Source organism: Neophocaena asiaeorientalis, unplaced genomic scaffold (assembly GCF_003031525.2).
Source record: "Neophocaena asiaeorientalis asiaeorientalis breed wild unplaced genomic scaffold, Neophocaena_asiaeorientalis_V1.1 scaffold423, whole genome shotgun sequence".
Classification (NCBI taxonomy): Eukaryota; Metazoa; Chordata; class Mammalia; order Artiodactyla; family Phocoenidae; genus Neophocaena; species Neophocaena asiaeorientalis.
Genome location: NW_020174133.1, coordinates 592608 through 612731, shown reverse-complemented (window position 1 = coordinate 612731; position 20124 = coordinate 592608). Strand labels below are relative to the sequence as shown.

Below are 20124 nucleotides of genomic sequence, written 5' to 3'. Positions count from 1 at the left end.
GCTCCCTCCCTTCATGCTATTTATGTTACAAGGTAATGAACCAAAACTAAGCCTTTTTGGAGGATAGTTCTTGACTAGTAGAAAGTAGGAATTTTAAACTGTGGCTTGACTGGCACCTCCTTTACTACAGCTTGCATAAATTTCTGCCTGTAATTAAATGCCTTAAGGTATCCATCTCTAATTCCTCTACCTGGGCTCTGGAGCCCACCTCTCCCCCATTTCCCTCTATCACTCTCCTGAGTTGTGGTGAGCCTTTTTCTTGTTACTATATCCTGCCTGTCAGGCACTTACAGCTACCGTTGCCTTAAGCCCATAATATCACCTTAACCACTTCTCTTTCTCCCAGTCTCTCTTCAGTTATTGCCATCTGGCTCTGCCTTCATCATTAAATTGGAACTGTTATCTCTTGGTTGTTAAATCTTTTTTTTTTTTTTTTTGCTGTGCCTCACGGCTTGTGGGGTCCTAGGGGCCACAGCAGTGAAAGCACCGACTCCCAACCTCTGGACTGCCAGGGGATTCCCTTGGTTGTTAACTCTAATAGAAACTTCTCAGTCTTCATCTTTCTTCACCCCTCAACAGTATTAAACATTCTTGACCAAAAACTTACTTGAAATATTCCTGATTTTCTTCCTACTACTTATCTACTAATCTCCTCTCTGTACTCCTCTTGCCTTTAAAACTTTTCCTTAGGGTTCTCTCTTAGACTCTGTCCCTTCTCTTGTCATTTTATAATATTTCCTAGGTGATTTTCTTTAGTCTCATCATTTCAAATACCAGTTACATGCTTATATGCTGATCACTACCAAAATCTGTATGTTCAGTCCAAATTGTGCTACCTTATTGCATATCTCCCTGTGTTATGTCCCACAGGTCCCTTAAATTCAGCATGTTAAATTGGAACAAATCCAAAACTTCCTTTATGATCCCCATAAAGGCGTTCATTCGTATCTACACAGTTGTGCCAGCTGGAAATCTGGGTGTTCCCCTTGTCCCTTCTCTCTCACTCTCATTCTCATTCCACATCTGATAAGTCAAGTCCCTGTCCATCGTTTCAACCTAATCACTATTGAATCCTGTGTCTTTGTTTAATGAATCCTGTGTCTTTAACACAGGATTCTACCCTTTCTACAAATGAAAAACTACCCTTTTCATTTGTATGACAGCTAAGAGCAGAGAGTCCCAGTGGGTCATTGTCTTTTTCTTCAAGGAGGTACATTTTTCTTATATTAGGTAATGGATTTGGGATGGAGAGGAATCGCCTTTTTTACTTCCCCATCCTTTTCCGTGGATTTTCAGAGTGCTTCGCATTTAGAAGGTACTGAGCAATAGTGTTGAACTGAAATAAAAGGATGTGAAACTGTTTTAAAAAGTGGCTTAATTTTATTTTATTTTTTCATTTTAAAACTATGTTTAATTTTCACATATTTAATTTTATATATTATTTAATTTTGTTTTTATTAAAATACAAATAAATGCTTAACATTTAAAAATAAATGAAGAAAGAGAATCAGTGAAGAATAGAGCAGTCTCTGTGGCTTCCAAGGTTCTTGCCGTTTCTCTACATATAATATTGATCGGAACCTCTGTTCTCAAAATACAGGGTTTAGTCTACTGGGGTCTAACCATGGAAACAGACTTTTTTAACTGAATTCAATGTTGGTGAAAAAGTAGTTTAATTTTAAAAGCTTCTGCATATCTTCCTTAAGTCTGATAAAGAAGGGTTAAGAAATGTGTGTTATAGTAATGAAGAGTTAGGAATTGAAGCAGTCACTGTTAAGATACCTAGGAGGTGATGAACCTTAAATTAAACAGAATAATGCCACTTGGCATATAGTTCAGTTAATCAACTGTATTTATAGACTATCAGCGTCTAGCGCTAATTTCAATAAAACGTTAACAAGATCAGAATATACGCAATTTGTTGAGTGGTGGAGTTGCTGAAGGACTGAAGAAGAAATTAACTTTTTCATAGCTTATTTTTCTGTGTATTAGTCTTTTGGACCGTCATCTGTAATTCATAGAACACAGAATATTAGTATGATATAATCAGATATATGGTATATTCCCACTTTAACAACTAGGTTTTATTCATATTAACAGGTAAATCTTCTATTAAATTTACACATTTTAAATAGGAGCAAAGCATGAGTATTAGAAGTACTACATAATAACTATAAGGAAGTAGAGAGAAGAAAGGAGAGGGAACGAAAGATGTTCACTCACAGAGCTTTTTATGCTGGCCACCAGATGGCACAGTGGTTCTGCATCAGCTGGTTGCACTGACTAGAGAAGGGAAGGATGAGAGAGGGACAGTGCAACCAGCTGTTCCAAGAATGGATTGCTCTTCAGTTGGTTCTTTGTAACCTCAGATGTCTGTTTTCTGTAGTAAAAGCAGGCCAGCAGTTTATAAGTACATATTTGAATTTGTTTCTTTTGAAGCTGGCTTTATGCTACTACCAAATGAACCATGTCAGTATCCCTCTTGTGATTTTTGTGAGAAGGTTAACTCTTTAGATGCAAGTATCAAAAATATTAAAACACTAAAAATTAAACATAAAACATTACTGTACTGTGGAATATGAGGATACACGTTCATTTTATTTAATGGATGATGCTACTGAAATTATACTCTTAAAAATTCATTGATAGTCATTAAATGACTGATATAAATAACTTAGATATGACCAAAATGAGGAATACCTTTAATAATATGAGGGACTAAACAAAAATAGGGGACATGAGGCATAATCTTTGATTGCTTTGAAATGAAGATTTTGTTTTTCTCAGTTGTAGATAGTTTATTTGAAGTTTAATAAACATTCTCTGCACAGTTCACATATCCATTTGAAAAATATATATAGTCCTAGAACCAGAGGAATTGAACTATAACTGAGTTGTAATGTTTTTATAGCATGCTAATAGCTATGAAATGATTCTTATCTAGTAATGAAAGCTTGGTGTAGAGAACCTAGATTAAAGGGGAAAATTAAAAATGCTGAATTATGGAATATCTGGGTACTTTGGGGAAATATTTAATTTAGGTTATGTGACACCCTAGGCCTTTTGTGGATTGGTACAGAGTGTAAATAAATATTCAGGTTATGAAGCTACAGGACAAAATAGACCAAGAATAAGGTTTTTAAAAAATTTAGATATTATTGATATATAACATTAGTTTTAGGTGCACAATATAATTTTTTTATGTGTTGCAAAATGATCACAATAAGTCTAGTTAACATGCATCACTGGGCTTCTCTGGTGGCGCAGTGGTTAAGAATCCACCTGCCAATGCAGAGGACACGGGTTCGAGCCCTGGTCCCGGAAGATCCCACATGCCGTGGAGCAACTAAGCCCATGCGCCACAACTACTGAGCCTGCGCTCTAGAGCTCACGAGCCACAACTACCAAGACCACGTGCCACAGCTACTGAAGCCTGTGCACCTAGAGCCCGTGCTCTGCAACAAGAGAAGCCACTGCAGTGAGAGGCCCACACACTGCAACAAAGAGTAGCCTCCGCTCGCCGCAACTATAGAAAGCCCGTGCACAGCAATGAAGACCCAACACAGCCGAAAATAAATAAATAAAAAATAAATAAAAATTTTAAAAAACATTCATCACTACACAGTTACACTTTGTTTTTCTTATGATGAGAACTTTTAAGATCTATTCTCTTAGCAACTTTCAAATATACAATATTATCAACTATAGTCACCATGCTATAAATAACATTCCCAGGACTGACTTATTTTATAACTGCAAGTTTGTGTCTTTTGATCACCTTCACCCATTTTGTTCACCTCCCACCCCCACCACTGGCAGCCACTAATCTGTTCTATGAGTTTTGGGGTTTTTTTGTTTTTATTTTTAGATCCCATATATAAGTGAAGGAATAAGTTTTGAGGACAAGAACAGTTCAAGACAGCTAAGCTCTATGTTAAATATCTAAAACAGATGAGGAACTCTTTGGGAAATTATTTTTGGGCAGAGTCCAGGGGCATTGGGATTCCTCTGGCCCCCAAAAGCTGTTTAAGCCTGAAGCCTGGGGAAAACATGAGTGCCAGACTAGAAATCTCTGCCTTTTCAAGTACCAGTGGAACTGAAAGAAATAGCTTTGCTGTGACATAGGGCTGGAAGTAGGGCAAAAATCCAATGGGTTGGGTTTCTAGAGAAGAATCCTTCCTCTAGATGGGGGTTTTAGAAATTACTGAAATGAAAATTCAAATGGTACTGTCAGTTTTAACATGACAGAATACATGTATAATTATCATAACTTTGGGTTGGCAGTTTAGAGGTTGACAGCCTTTGTCTTCTTGAGATTAGTGACTGTATGAAACCAAAAGGACATGAGCCGTTTCACTTAGTATTAGTAAACAGTGTTGTTTGCTAGCCTTAGAATGGAAGAAAAATACAGAAAAAAAAGTAACATATACTCAGTCATGGGATCAGTTCTTTATTTCCAAGCACTTTGAAGAAATGAGATTAGAAGGGCACCCAACATTGAGTTTATCCCTGAGGCATTCTCCTACTTGCTCTCCAGTAATAATAGCTACTAGAATCTTATAGTCAGTTTGGGCATTTTGTTGTGTGTTTGTGTAAGAGAGTATCTTTATCTTCATCTCTTTTCATTTGTCATTCAGATCAACCTAAGTCTTTAAAAATTTTTGTTCTGTTGGTCGTGTCAGCTCTCTCTTGATTTTGTTTTTGATATCCATGTTTTAAAGGTTGCCAGTTGTCTTATACTTTCCATTTCCTAGATGCTGGTTAGCTGAAATTTTACCAAGTAAGCTCTGTGATTCAGGGATAGTAGAGAAAATAAATGTTTAATATCATTTGCATCTTATAGTTTAAAGTTAAAACTTTAGAGTAGATGAGTTTAAAAAGAATTCTTAATGTAAGTTACAAAATGAAAAATGAAGCCCATATATCAAAAAGATACATCAATGTAGGTGAAGCTTTAATATCTTTTCATAAGTATAAGGAACCTTAAAATATTGGAAACAAAGTATCAATAAGATACTGCATTTTCTATGAACCACTGTAACAGAACATTTCTGATAAATAGAAAAAGGGGGCAGGAGGTAAAGAAACTCACTTTCAATAAGGCTAACGATACAGGTCCCAAATAAATCTTTCCAGTGGTAAGACTTGCAATGAGCACTTTGCCGCATGCCTATCTGGGGTGGGGGAGTGGGAGTGAGGTGTCATACTCATCAGAAACAGGATCTTCATTTTGAAAGCCCAAAGAATCAAAGACATAACACGTCCCACCAGATTGAGGAAGAACTATTCAACCTGGAGACCTTTTTTAGTTTATTCTAGAACCATAAAACTGGATTTTCTTTGTTTAGTATTGAATTAAGTTATAAAATATTTTTATTTATAATTATATGTATAGTATATTTGTTTCATATTTATGTAATTTTATACGTATATAATGACTTTATATATGAATATTGTATAGTGATTTATGGGGGATTACACTTGCTTTGAAGAACTCTGGTAAAGTCCTATGGATATAAAATATGGGGGATTAAATAGCTCTATTTGTTAACCTATAAATTTTACTTCTGAAGTAAGTTTGAAGTATTTGTAGAAAAGTATGTGTCTACAGCTTTTTTTCTTTAATTAATTAATTTATTTATTTACTTTTGGCTGCATTGGGTCTTCGTTGCTGCGCGCAGGCTTTCTCTAGTTGCGGTGAGCGGGGGCTACTCTTGGTTGCAGTGCGTGGGCTTCTCATTGCAGTGGCTTCTCTTGTTGCAGAGCACGGGCTCTAAGCGCGTGGGCTTCAGTAGTTGTGGTGCTCAGGCCCAGTAGCTGTGGCTCACGGACTCTAGAGCATAGGCTCAGTAGTTGTGGCGCACGTGCTTAGTTGCTCCATGGCATGTGGGATCTTCCCGGACCAGGGCTCAAACCCATGTCCCCTGCATTGTCTGGCAGATTCTTAACCACTGTGCCACCAGGCAAGTCCCTACAGCTATTTTTTAAACTGTGCAGTTAACTTCCTGGAATTTCTTCTAATTTTCACTGACTTTGGCCCTTTCTGATCTTTTTGAAACAGTGATCACATGGAAAGTGTGTATGGCTATTTAATGAAGTACACCAACCTTGTCACTGGGTGGCAGTACAGGTAAGTGTGATTATTCTGTCACATCTCTCTCCCAAGAGACCAGAAATGGGGCTGATAATTTTATATTCTGATATTACTTCAGTACAAATATGGCTGGGAAACATGTTAGAGAAAGATTTACCATGTTTTTTCTAAAAATCTAATGACTTTCTTCTCCTTTTTAAGGGGTTGGAGGAGTTAACATCTGTCCAAATTGCAGCCTCCAAATGCCTCAGAAGTTAGAACCATTTGTCCACTTGCCTTATGCATACTTGCAGTGGTGAGGCTTTTAGGGTGGTTTGGAGACGGCAAAGAGATTTGTATTAGGTGCCTGTTCAGGATTCTCAAAAGTTCTCTGGGACCCTGGAGAGTTTAAATAACCAGCCGAAGGTCAAACAAGCACTCAATAAGTAGCAAAGCCAGCTATCTTAAATACTGTGTGGAACTGGTAGTTGTAGGGCAGGGTATTAAACCTTTTTTTTTATTGTGGCAAAATAAACATAACATAAAATTTACCATTTTAAACATTTTTTAGTATACAGTTCAGTGGCATTGAATACATGCACATTGTTATGCAGCCATCACTTTCATTCATCTCAGAACTTTTTGCATCTTCTCAGACTAAAACTCTGTATCCATTAAACAATAATTCCACATTTCCCCCTGCCCTGAGTCCTTGGCAACCACTATTCTACTTTCTGTCACTATGAATTTGACTACTCTAGGTACCTTTGAAAGTGGAATCATACAATATTTGTCCTTTTGTGATGGGCTTATTTCACTTAGTATAATGTCCTCAAGTTTCACCTATGTAGCGTGTGTCAGGATTCCTAGCTTTTTAGGGCTGAATTGTAGTCCCTTGTATGTATATACCACATTTTGTTTATGCAGTTATCTGTCAGTAGACATTTGGGTTACTTCTACCTTTTGGCTAATCGTGAATAATGTTGCTGTGAGCATTGGTGTACAAAATATCTTTTGGAGTTCCTGCTCTCATTCTTTTGTGTATATACCCAGAAATAGAATGCTGGATCACATGGTAATTCTGTGTTTAACTTTTTGGCGAATCTCCATATTGTTTTCCATAGCAGCTGCACCATTTTACATTCCCACCAGCAATGCACAGGACTTGCAATTTCTGTACATCTTCCCAACACTTGTTACTTTCTGTGGGTTTTTTTGTTTTGTTTTGTTTTTTTAATAATAGCCATCCTAATGGGTGTTAAGTGGTATCTCATTGTGGATTTTAAATTTACAAATGTTAAAGCTAGAATTTGAACCCAAATAGTTCTGACTCTGAAGTCTATGTTCTTGGCATTATAACATGCTGCTTCTTATTCACATGTCATTTGGAGACCTCTGCTTTCGGCTAGGTCAAAAGCATGATGGAATAACTGGAGCTGAATTTGCATTTTACCTTAAACAGCTAGAAAAAGGGACATAGTATATGGAAGAATGGTTTTCAGACTTTCAAAAAATAGTTGAAGCGCTATGATGAACATGTGATTTATTAAAAGAGAAGGCAGTTTGGGCCATGTTTAGTTTGAAATAACAGTAGGGCTTTCAAATAGGAGTGATATGCAGGAAGTTGGAGGTCATATGAGAGGTCAAAGCTGGATGTGAACACATAGAAGGGAATCATTCCTGTTGAAGTGAAAAGGGTAGTTCTCTTAAGGTTCTCAGTTTTTTTTTTTTTTTTTTAAAAGAGCAAAGTCAAGGGAGCCTTTTCATTTTGCATTTTCCCACCTCAGTTTTTATGTAATTTTTTAAAAGCTTATACATTTAAATGACATATAAAATATATATTTTTTTAAAATTTATGTCACTCTGCTTTTAGCACTATTCTTTGTTCTGTTTTTAAAAAGAGAAATAGGTTAACTTTTCTCCCCCATGACATTCAACAACTTTCATTCATATTATATTATTGAGAAAGTCTCAGAAGTGGAACAGAGTAAGAAAGCTCCAAAATATACCCAAGCTTATAAGATTTAATATATGTTAATGATTTCTGGCATTTCAGGTCAGTGGCAACTTGAGACCATGGGGAGAAGGGGCAGGTGTTTGTGTCATTGCATGAGGGAGCCTTCCAAAAAGATCCATTGGCCACTGGTTGCCTGAGGAGTTAGCTAAGAGATCCAAACCAAAGTTCCAGTTTAGGGAGGGGCACTGCCTCTGCCCATGTGATCCCTCCAGCTGTCTAAAAGGCCAGTTTTAGCAGCAGCAGGAAGTGGGGATGAAGACAACCCATCCCTGTTTGCCACTGAGAACACAGAATCTTTTACCAACTTGCCCCATCAGAGAGGTCTCAGCTTGTCAACTTGATTGCTGCAAGACCACTTTAGAAAAAACTTCCATTTTCTGCCAACCTGGCTGGAGGCTTGTGGCACAGCAGAGATATACTGGGTTCTCAGGCTGGAATGTGCAGATTGAACGATAAAAGAGGAACAGAAAGTTTAAGACCATGTTAAAGGACCTTAGGCTTAGAGCTCAGTTCCTTTGGCAGGCCTAGCCGCTTTGTACCTGTGCTGCAGATAAAGCTTAAGTAACAAAAGCACTGCACCTGTGCCAGATATTCAAGGCAGTTTCCCTGCAATCCATTTCTGTTTGACTAAGGGCAACTTAGAGCAGCTTGGAGAAATCCAGCATGGGCGTACTCTATAAATAACTGCTTGCTTTGGAATGTAGTGCCCTAGGAATGAGCAAGACCCTCTCTGGAACCCACTTCCTTTCACTTTCAACTCTAATTCCTGAAGATGAGATCACTTCCCAGTTGGCTTAGGAGTTCTATACATGCTCAGCACTGAAGTCTAGGATGGTCAGAGCAAAGCACATGGGTGCCCTTCCATCCAGAATCTTCACTAAAGTTGATTTTTGCCATCATAAGACATACTTCCAAGTCAGAATATTTTTTAGATTAAAGTTCCGTTTGATGATACTTCACCTTAAGTTGTGGGCTATTCTGAAGATTAGTCATTTTCTCAAACTGACTGTTGTTTTGAAGTTGCAAAAAATAAACAATTATTTAATTTTCCTTTTAACAACGTAGGTGACTTTTCTGCATGTAAAGATAGATGCTGAATCTTAAGTCTTTGTTTCTGCATTTCTTTAGCTTTTTGGTTAGGCCAACTTGATAAAAATACTATCATCAAGAGTCTTGTACCCTTCTGGGCAAAATAGCTTTATTAAGTTTCCTCACTATGTGGATTGTCTCTCTGTCCCCAATCTATACATCTTGTAAAATATCTCCAGAGAAGTGGTGAAGGAAGAACATTTGAATTAATTCATGTATGATGAAAGACAGCCCAAAAGGCTCTATTATTGCCAGTGGGTCCATAACATCATCTTGGTGTTAGAAAGGTATTCAGTTATTGGCTCATTTCTATCATTTTACCAATCCCTCCTTTTGTATATCTAGGTGAGTACCTCCCATGTTGTAAATTTACGGTAATGCTTTTGGGATAAGAAATATGTGTTCACAGCAAACTTGAGATTTCCAAACATGTTATTCTCTAAATTTTCTTTGAGGTGACTGCTTGTGAGAGAAGAGACCAGTCTTTTTCCTTTGACTGTTTGAAATGAATTGTGCTTATTGCTTAGAGCAGTCAGAAGAGATTTCTTTCTTTTCTCGTTTCCTTCATTTGTTCCTTTCCTTATTGCTTGTTTGTTTGTTCATTTGTTCCTTTGTTCACAGCTTTATTGAGATGTAGTGCCCATTTGAAGTGTAGAACTCAATGATTTTTAGTATATTCAAGAGACTGCTTTCTTGCTAACAGACCCCTTCCATTTGCTTGCTGAATTTTTTGTAGTAGATTCATGACTTAGTCTGTTCAGGCTGCTATAACAAAATGTCACTGACTGGATAGCTTATAAACAACAGAAATTTATTTCTCACAGTTCCAGAGGTTGGAAGTCCATGATTATGGTGCCAGCATGGTCAGGAAAGGATCCTCTTTTGGATCGTAGACTTCACATTGTATTCTCACATGGCTGTAAAGGGCCAAGGGAGCTCTCTTGGGTCTCTCTCTTTTTGTTTTCTGGCCTCACTGCGCGGCTTGCGGGGATCTTAGTTCCCCAACCAGTGACTGAACCCCTGCCCATGGCAGTGAAAGCACTGAGTCCTAACTGCTGGACCACCAGGGAAGTCCTTTGGGTCTCTTTTATAAAGGCACTGATCCCATTCATGAGGGTGTTACACCCTTATGACCTGATCTCTTCTCAAAGGCCTCATCTCTTAATATCATTACCTTAGCAGTTAGGATTTCCACATGTGAATTTTGGCAGGGACACATTCAGACCATGGCAGATTACTAAGGACACTCCATATGTTTTAGGAATTTAAGATGATTTTAGTGGCTATTTTTGTGCTAATTAAAATAATCTCTTCAACTCTTAGGGAAAATAATGTTAAACAACCCTTTTAAAAATAGAAATGTGAGGGGCAGTTCACTAAGCAGAACTACAGATGGTCAATAAACACACATTGAAAAATGTTTAACTCCTCTAGTAATTAAAGAAATGGAGGTTTAAAGCTCTCAAAAATATTAAAATTAATTTATCAAATATCAGAATATGTGAACATAATTTTTAAAATCACAAGCATGCTAAAAGACGAATGAGAAATAGTCTTGCTTTCCCATCTCCCTTTTCAGGCATCCGCTTTTGACTTGTATTTTCTTCTCATTGTTTCTTTTTCTTTCCCTGAATAAAAGGCTGATCCCATTCTCTTCCAGTTTGGTATGGTTGATATGGTTGCCATGTTGCTTAAGACAATATCTTCTAGGAACTTGAACTGGATCAAATTGTCTACCTGGTTCTATTACAGAACACACTAACATGTTGAATGCCAAATTGCTCTAAACCCAAACATTAACTTTTTGAAATAGAAACTTTTTAGGTTTTTTTCCCTGAAGAAAAGAACTATTGCACTACTTAAATTGGAATCCGAATTAACATATTTCCTAAAGTAGTTAATCTAAAACCAAATCAGAACATCAAATTCTTTTCCAAAGTGTATCAGTATTTCATCATTTAGTTTCAAGTTCCTTGTTTCTGCATCTCCAGTTGCAGCTTTTTCATTTTTAAAGAGGATAAGTAATCTTTAGTTGTGACCTATTTAATGTTATGTTCACAAAATCTTAATACCTTGGCATTATTCTTATTGTTTATTTCACTGATTAAATCTTAAATCAGATTCATTTCTTACCTAGCATTTATTAACTTCAGAGCTCATGCTTTGATTTGTTTCCAGTGAATTTTAAATAAAAATTTGCACTACCATTTGTCTTGGGCAACTTACCCTCCCTGTTAATGAATTCTGGAGAGAAATCTTCCTCTGAAAGGATACTGTATCTTTGTTTCCTTTTTGCATTGTCTAGTATGCCTCTTCCCTATTAAATGCCTCTTTCACAGCTGAAGGTTTTATATCTTTTATTAAACTCATTCAATTTTTCAATAACATTTACTGCTAGGAAATTCAATCTAGTGTTTCCAAGTACTTCTTGAGATGCTTTTGAATTTTATTTATAGCAAAAACTCAAAAGTGTGTGATTAAAATTTGGTTTGCTTTAGTTTGACTAGGGTAAATATTTTAAAATTGTGACCTTTTTTAAAATCATTACAGGTTTTTTGTTTTAAACAATGAAGCTGGGCTATTGGAGTACTTTGTGAATGAACAGTCTAGAAATCAAAAACCCAGAGGTACTTTGCAGCTTGCAGGAGCTGTAATATCACCCAGTGATGAGGACTCTCACACCTTCACTGTAAATGCTGCCAGTGGGGAACAGTATAAACTCAGAGGTATGACTGAAATATGAGAATTAATAGTGTGATTTTCTTCTTCCTTGAGAAGTTGGTATACTTCCCTGCTTTCATTTAGGTTTTGGAAATAGAAACTGCTGTCATTGATACAATATTTTAAACCTTGGAATTGCTTTAAGGATTTATGAAATCTGTTTTAATTTATGACTTTTTTTAAGTGGCACAGTGAACAAGTCTGTTTAAAATTGGGCCCTCTAAGAAATTTGTGTAGAGGAAATCCTGATTACTGAAAACTCTAAAAACATAGACTTCTTTAAATTTTTTTTTATGTCTTCCATGGATTTGTATTTTACCCCCTTTCTTGATTTGGTTGGTATGCTCTGTGGTTTTTAGTGACTAATGTACATAATTGAGATTTATTAAAATGCTCATATTCATTAAAATAAAGTATAACGTCTGTTTAGATACATTTAATTTGTATATATAAAGTTTCTGTTTTTATTTAATTAATACATATAAAGTATAATGATAACCCTAATTGAGCATGCTTCTAGAGATCTGAAGGAATATACTGAGGATACATGAAATGCTTAATAAAGGTTATTTCTTTAAGGAAGAGCATATTTTTATGAGAAAGTTAAGACATGTCATATGCCCACCTAGCTGCACGTAATTTATCCTCCTAATGTATCCACATCCAGCTATGGTGTTACCTAACAAGGTTGATGCTTTGGCCTCTTTCCTACCTCCCTCTGGTCAGGGACATTTGCTCTAGGGAGAGTAAGACCAATTCCTGATTTTCAGTGATCTGTTCTTCATGCTATAGACAATTAATTGTATTCTAAAAATAAATATAAAAGTGAATAACTTGTAGATACTTTTTATCAGCCACAGATGCTAAAGAGCGACAGCATTGGGTTAGCAGACTTCAGATATGTACACAACACCACACTGAAGCTATTGGCAAGGTATGTGGATTCATATATGATATTAATGCACAAAAATGGGAAAGATTTTTAACTTATTTTTTTACATTTTAAAATTGAGACAGTATTCACATACCATAAAATTTATCCTCTTAAAGTGTACAATTTCATGGTTTTTAGTATATTCATAAGATTGTACAACTGTTGCAACTGTCTGATTCCTGAACGTTTTCATCACCTTCCAGAAAACCCATATCCATCAACAGTCACTCCCTAGTCCCCTCTTCCCAGTCCCCTGACAAACACTAATATAATTTCTGTTTCAGTGGATTTGTTTATTCTGGACATTTCATGTAAGTGGAATCATACAATATGTGCTTTTTTGGTCTAGCTTCTTACAATAAGCACAATGTTTTCAAGGTTCATCCATGTCATTGCATGTATCATACTTTATTCCTTTTTAAGGCCAAATAATACTCTGTTGTATGGATGTACCACATTTTGTTTATGCATCAGTTGATGGACATTTGGATTGTTTTATTTTTTTTTTTTTTTTTGCGGTACACGGGCCTCTCACTGTTGTGGCCTCTCCTGTTGCGGAGCACAGGCTCTGGACGCGCAGGCTCAGCGGCCATGGCTCACGGGCCTAGCTGCTCCGCGGCATGTGGGATCTTCCTGGACCAGGGCACGAACCTGTGTCCCCTGCATCGGCAGGCGGACTCTCAACCACTGCGCCACCAGGGAAGCCCTGTTTTATTTTTTTTTTTTGCCATGCTGAGTGGCTTGCGGGATCTTAGTTCCCCAACCAGGGATTGAACCCAGGCCCATGGCAGTGAAAGCGCCAAGTCCTAACCACTGGACCGCCAGGGAGTTCCCTGGATTGCTCACATTTTGTGGCTGTTATGAATAATACTTCTGTGAACATTTGTGTTCAAGTTTTTGTGTAAACACATGATTTCAGTTCTCTAGGTTATGCCTAGGAGTAGAATTACTGGGTTATATGGTAGTTCTCTGTTTAACTATTTGAGGAACTGCCAAACTGGTTTTCAAAGCGGTCAAGCTATTTCATGTTCTCACCAGCAATACATGAGGGTTCCAATTTCTCCACATCTTTACCAATACTTGTTACTGTCCTTTTTTACAATTATTATGTCCATCCTAATGAGTGTGAAGTAGAATTTCATTGTGGTTTTGATTTCATTTTTCTAATGACTAATAATGTTGAGCATCTTTTCATGTGCTTATAGACCATTTGTGTATCTCCTTTGGGGTGTTTTATTTTTTAAGATGAAAAGGAGGGTCTCAGTACTTGAAGTCTGAGGTTAGAAATGTCTAAAAAATAATATAGGGAAGCATAGTTAAAGGATTCCATACCTACTTTTCTTTTTCTTCCTAGTGGTTTTTCCCCATAGCTAAATTTTTTAAAGTTGTGATTTAGGCCTATAGTCTGAAATCCAGCATAAAAGCTTTATTTGTGCTACAAGATTCTAAGCATTGGCAGTGACCAGAAGGTGCTAGTTTGTTTCAAAGATACTTGAATGTTACATTAGAACATTATATTGAGTATTGCTGAGTATATTTTTTGCTTCAATCATGATGTTTAAAGATCTGAAATTAGAAATTTCTTGTTATTCTAATACATTCTAACGTGGATAAAAAGAGTTCTTGACAGCACAGACCTGGAATTAATTTTCTAACTACGTTACCAGTTTACTATGAAGGATTGAAGGATTTAAATTTTATCATCTTCAGAGCTATTCTTGTGGTGAATTTTGAGGTTAATTTTACTTTTAAAACTGTGTGTAAAAGACTCTAGTTTAGTATAGGTTGAGGGTTAACCTGAAGTTTAAAAAAGGAATGATTTTCTTTGTTTGTCTAATAGAATAATCCTCCTCTGAAATCACGGAGCTTCTCACTTGCATCTAGTGGTAATTCTCCTATATTCCAGAGGAGACCCAGTCAAAATGCCATTTCCTTTTTTAATGTTGGACATTCCAAACTACAATCAGTGAACAAAAGAACTAACTTACCTCCAGACCATCTTGTGGAAGTCAGAGAAGTAAGTATGAATTGAAATCAAGTTAAAATGCATAAAATAATCATAACTGCTTGGTTTTGACACACAAAAATTTAAAATCCTGTGTCTTCTGGGGCCCTCAATGTTTAAGTCTTAAAGAGTCCCTGATTCTTTAGGAGTCCTAAGTTTCCTCAAGTCTGTCAACTAGGTTCTGTGTACACTGTCATCTTTCAAAAGTCTGCATCTTTCATTTCTTAAGTAAGAGTACAGACTCCTTTAATGTAAAATTTATGATCAAAAGGGTTATTAAGCCTAGTGGAAAGACTATATGGTCAAGCAACTGACTGTTTTCTTTAACTGGTACATGTAAACAGAGAATTCCACACACACACAAAAATAGAATAGTTAAATCCTTGATGTTGCCTTATCTCACCATTTTCTTCATTCTCTTTCAAACTGAGTACCAAATAATTCTAGTTAATAAAGAATGCAGTTGTTAGGTTCTTAATAATCTGGGTGTATTTTACTGAGTTAATTTTGGTAGAGCTTATAAATATCTGTGTAGTGAATTGTGAAAATAATATTATAAATCACACCCAAATGATTTAAGGCAGGAAGCTGGGGAGGATGTTCCCTCTATCAAGTTATTTTGGTTTGTATTTATAGATGAAGAAATTGAGATTTAAAGAGATGAAGTAACATCCTTGAGATAAACAAACAATAGCTTTGACTCACTTTCTAGTCCTGTTATAAATAAGTGACAATTATAAATACCTTTTTTCATAAAACAATACATTTTTAGTATTTATATTGATGATATTCAATCTGTTGATAAATATTGGTGTTTGTGTCTTAAGGAAATCAAGGTACTGATATATTAATCTACAGTGAAGGAAAAGGAAATATTAAAAATGGTTAAGATAAGGGATAGAATAAAGAAAAATATCTAGGGGCAGACTTGTATCATAGTGTGTTCCTTAACCCTTAAAAATTAGGCTGCCATGAAATTTTTGGAAATCTTTGATCATGGCTAGTGATGGGAGCTTGAGGGTTCTTCAGAGATGCTGATAATGTTCTGTTTCTTGATCTGGGTGTTGGTTACATGGGTGTGTTTGGTTTATGAAAATTCATCAAAGCCTATATACTTGTGAGAAGTGTACTTTTCTATCTGTAATACTGTATATCAGTATATATACTTCAGTAAAAAGTTCAAAACAAGCAAAACTCATGTAGTTGAAGTTGTCATGAATTTTGGTGCACATTTTCACGGAAAAGGAACCTTTTTGTATTTGAGATTTTAGCTGTCTGTGGAGACCTCTGCTTGGCTGTGCTTGGATCTTTAGGACCTGCTGTACTGAGACTATTGTCATATCTCAGCTTCTCTTCTACTGTGATGACTTTAATCACCCACGCTTCTCTTTCTTGCTCTAATGGTTCTTTTGTTATTCTCACACTCAGGGGTAATTTCTTACAGTACCCACACTATAATGTTCTGTGATTTTAAATATACCTTTCATATCATTGTGATAGCATGTTAATGTTTAGCATGTAACTCTGACACTTGTATGTAGAGAGTGTGTGTCCCCAAAGTTTCACAACTACCTCTTTAGGAAGGACAGGTATTTACTTACAGAACTGACTAATTTAATGGCAGCTTTCCTGAATTATGGCTCCAGTAATTATCCTAGGATTTGAGGGTTGACCATTGTTTGGCAATCTCTGTGCCCATGCCACATACAAAAAAAAAAAGTTTTAGCTGAGTGTCTGTGTTTTCACTAGGTTGATGTTTTTGCTTTTAAGAACTCAACAGGTCAAATTATAAAATTATAACTCTATTAGGAACGTTCTGTATTCCAATGGAATAATTCTATTTGTGAGAAAATAGTGCATTTGGAGAGTTTATACCATTTTTTGTCCTTCAGACAAAATTTTTAAATTTTTTAATAAATTTATTTATTTATTTTTGGCTGCGTTGGGTCTTTGTTGCTGTGCACGGGCTTTCTCTAGTTGCAGCGAGTGGAGGCTACTCTTTGTTGCGTTGCGTGGGCTTCTCATTGCGGTGGCTTCTCTTGTTGTGGAGCACAACTCTAGGTGCGTGGGCTTCAGTAGTTGTGGCATTCGGGCTCAGTATTTGTGGCTTGCGGGCTCTAGAGTGCAGGCTCAGTAGTTGTGGCACACGGGCTTAGTTGCTCTGCAGCATGTGGGATCTTCCCGGACCAGGGATGGAACCCATGTCCCCTGCGTTGGCAGGTGGATTCTTAATCACTGGGCCACCAGGGAAGTCCAAGAACACTTTTTAAATGCTTACTTTGGACTAATTTTAAATTTACAGAGAAGTTGCAAAAGTAGTACTGGGTTTCTATATATCCCCCACCTAACTTTTTGTAATGTTACCATCTTTCATAACATAGTATCAAAACCAGGAAATTATATAGATACAATACTGTTAACTATAATCTTTATTCAAATTTTAACAGTTTTTCCACTGACATTCTTTTTCTGTTTTGGGATCCTGTCCTAAAATGTTGCATTTAGTTGTTGTTATTACTACTTAGTCTCCTTCTGTCTGTAATTGTTTCTCAGTCTTTCCTTATCCTTCATGACCTTGACACCTATGAAGATCCAGTTATATTTATTTAATGTTCCCAAATTTGCATTTATCTGATGTTTTCTTAGTATTTGAGTGAGATTATACATTTTTGGGAAAAATACCCTAGAAGATATGTATCCTTAGTACCTATATCAAGGAGTTCATGATGTCAGTATGTTGTATTACTAGTGATGTTGGCCTTGGTCACTTGGTTAGGGTAGCTTCTACTGGATTTCTCCACTGTAAAGTTGCTGTCTTTCCCTCTGTAGTTAATAAATATCTTGGGGAGTTACTTTGAGACTATGCAGATCCTTTTTCTCTTCAAAGACATTGAGAAAACTTTTGATACCACGCTGACCTATGGTTCCAGGTAAGAGTTCTCAAGCTTTTTGTGGTCTTGGGATCCCTTTCAGTCTTAAAAATGATTGAGGACCTCAAAGAGCTTTTGTTTTACATGGGTTAAATTTACCAATATTTAACTTATTAGAAATTAAAACAGGTATTTTATTTATTATTTTTTTATTAGTTATCTATACATAAAAACAGGTATTTCAAAAATACTTGTTTTAAAATTTTATTTTAAATGTTAAATGTTTTATTTTAAAATAAAAATTAATAAATTCATACATGTTAATATAAATAACATACTTTTATGTCAAACAACTATTTTTTCCCAAAAAAACAAAATAATTGCACTTAATTTATTGCCATATGTAGTTTTGATTGAAATATATGAAAAAAAATTTGGCCTCACACAGATACGTGGTTGGAAAAAAGAGGAATATTTTAATAGCTTTTTAAGATAATTGTGGCTATTCTTCTCTGATATGCCACCAAAACTTGACAGTGGCAGTTTCTTAAGTGTTAGATGCAGTGTGGAATCAAATATATATCAGTGAACTTTTCATATTCTGTTTCATGAAAATACATTGGTTCATCTTGCACTTTGAATGGATCTTTAACCTATGCACAATTTTGTAACACTACGCATTGGTCATTTGGAAAATATTAGTTCAGAGTTATGCAGGTCTTACAGATGTTGGTATACAATATCAAAAATTCACATTCATTAAGATCCCCACTAATCTCATCAGAAAAGGCTTTTAGTATGGGAAACCTGTCAAGCTCATGGTAACTGACATAGGTTTTCCAAGATTGTAATTTCATTTTAAAGCTCAGATTTTATAATTGGCCACAAATACTGTCAGTTGTTTTTCTTGAAGTGGCAAGTCATTTTGTTTAATTTGAGGTGTCTACCACATACCCCCAAGCCTGAAGAGCCATAGTTTCTAACAGTCATTATTTATGTCAAGGAGGAACATCCCTGTGTTTCTCCTCTTTTCTACTGCAACACCCTACACTTCTGTCCTCCGGTCACCAAATATATGGAGGCTTCCTCCACACTAAGCAGTTCTCTGACCCTCTGCAGACTCCACCTAGGTGTTCTACAATTCAATTCAGTTCTGACACTATTTGAGATAGTATCTGCCCCCACTTCAGATGCTATTCGCCAGTCCAGGTTGTCACCTGTGTTTGTAACCCCACCTATAAATGGGAGGTTTCCATTACCCCTTCTTCAGGTTGGGTCATTTGCTAAAACAGCTCACAGAACTTGGGAAAACAGTTTACTTACTATATTACCAGTATATTATAAAGGACTGTAACTCAGGAACAGCCAGAGGAGGAGATACGTAGGGCAAGATATTGGGGAGGGGATGCAGAGCTTCCATGCCCTCTCTGGTTGCACACCCTCCCAGCACCTCCATGCGTTCACCAGCCAGAAGCTCTCTGAACCTCCTCCTTATGGGTTTTTATGGAGGCTTTATTATTTAGACATGATTGACTCCATCACTGGCCATTGGTGATTAATTCAACCTCAGCCCCTCTCTCCTCCCTAGAGGTTGGGGGGTAGGGCTGAAAGTTCCAACCCTTTAATCTACAGGGTTGAGTCCCCTGGCAATCAGCCCCCATCGAGGGATTTTGCAAAAATCACTCCATTAACTCTGCTGTGGTTGAAAGCGGTTTGTTATGAATAACAATGGACACATTTCACCTTTATGCTCTGAAGCTATTACAGGAAACCAAATATTGTAACAGAAGATGCCCCTATGCTCTGATCACTTAGGAAATTACAGCGGTTTTAAGAGCTGTGTGCCAGGAAGAGGTGGGATTCTTTCATGTCAGAATGGTGATCTGTGGAAAAAACAGCTAGTTCAGCTTGCAGCTCAGTCTCACAAGTGCTTTTCCTTAGGCAACCACAGTACTTTGGTATGCAGCAGAAGTGCACTTGTTTTGATATGCAACGGAAGTGTACTTCTCATTTTTCATATAGACTATTAAAAAATGTGTACTCTAGAGTCAAGATATAGTAAAACTAATAATTTTTTTTTTTTTTTTTTTTTTGCGGCACGCGGGCCTCTCACTGTTGTGGCCTCTCCCATTGCGGAGCACAGGCTCCGGACGCGCAGGCTCAGCGGCCATGGCTCATGGGCCCAGCCGCTCCGCAGCATGTGGGATCCTCCCGGACCGGGGCACGAACCCGCGTCCCCTGCATCAGCAGGCGGACTCTCAACCACTGTGCCACCAGGGAAGCCCAAAACTAATAATTTTTACTAATTTTTCAAGAACATTCTTAAGTAAAACTGGCTCCCCCCCGCTCCCCGCCCCCCCTTAAGTGCATGGAAGTGAAGAATACAATGACTAGTACTGTTGATGATGATGACAC

General features: G+C 36.8%; 1 protein-coding gene across 2 annotated transcripts in view; it reads left to right on the top strand.

Annotated features, from left to right (window-relative positions):
* Positions 1-20124, top strand: part of OSBPL11 (oxysterol binding protein like 11) — a 91964-nt gene that overhangs the window by 14858 nt on the left and 56982 nt on the right. Inside the window, exons 2-5 of one of the 2 annotated variants that reach the window (XM_024754761.1) lie at positions 6062-6130; positions 11730-11905; positions 12755-12834; positions 14741-14851. In XM_024754761.1, the coding sequence (XP_024610529.1) occupies positions 6062-6130; positions 11730-11905; positions 12755-12834; positions 14741-14851 (436 nt within the window). Of the gene's footprint in view, positions 1-6061; positions 6131-11729; positions 11906-12754; positions 12835-14674; positions 14852-20124 lie in introns of both variants that reach the window. The other variant, XM_024754760.1, reaches the window with a different exon arrangement.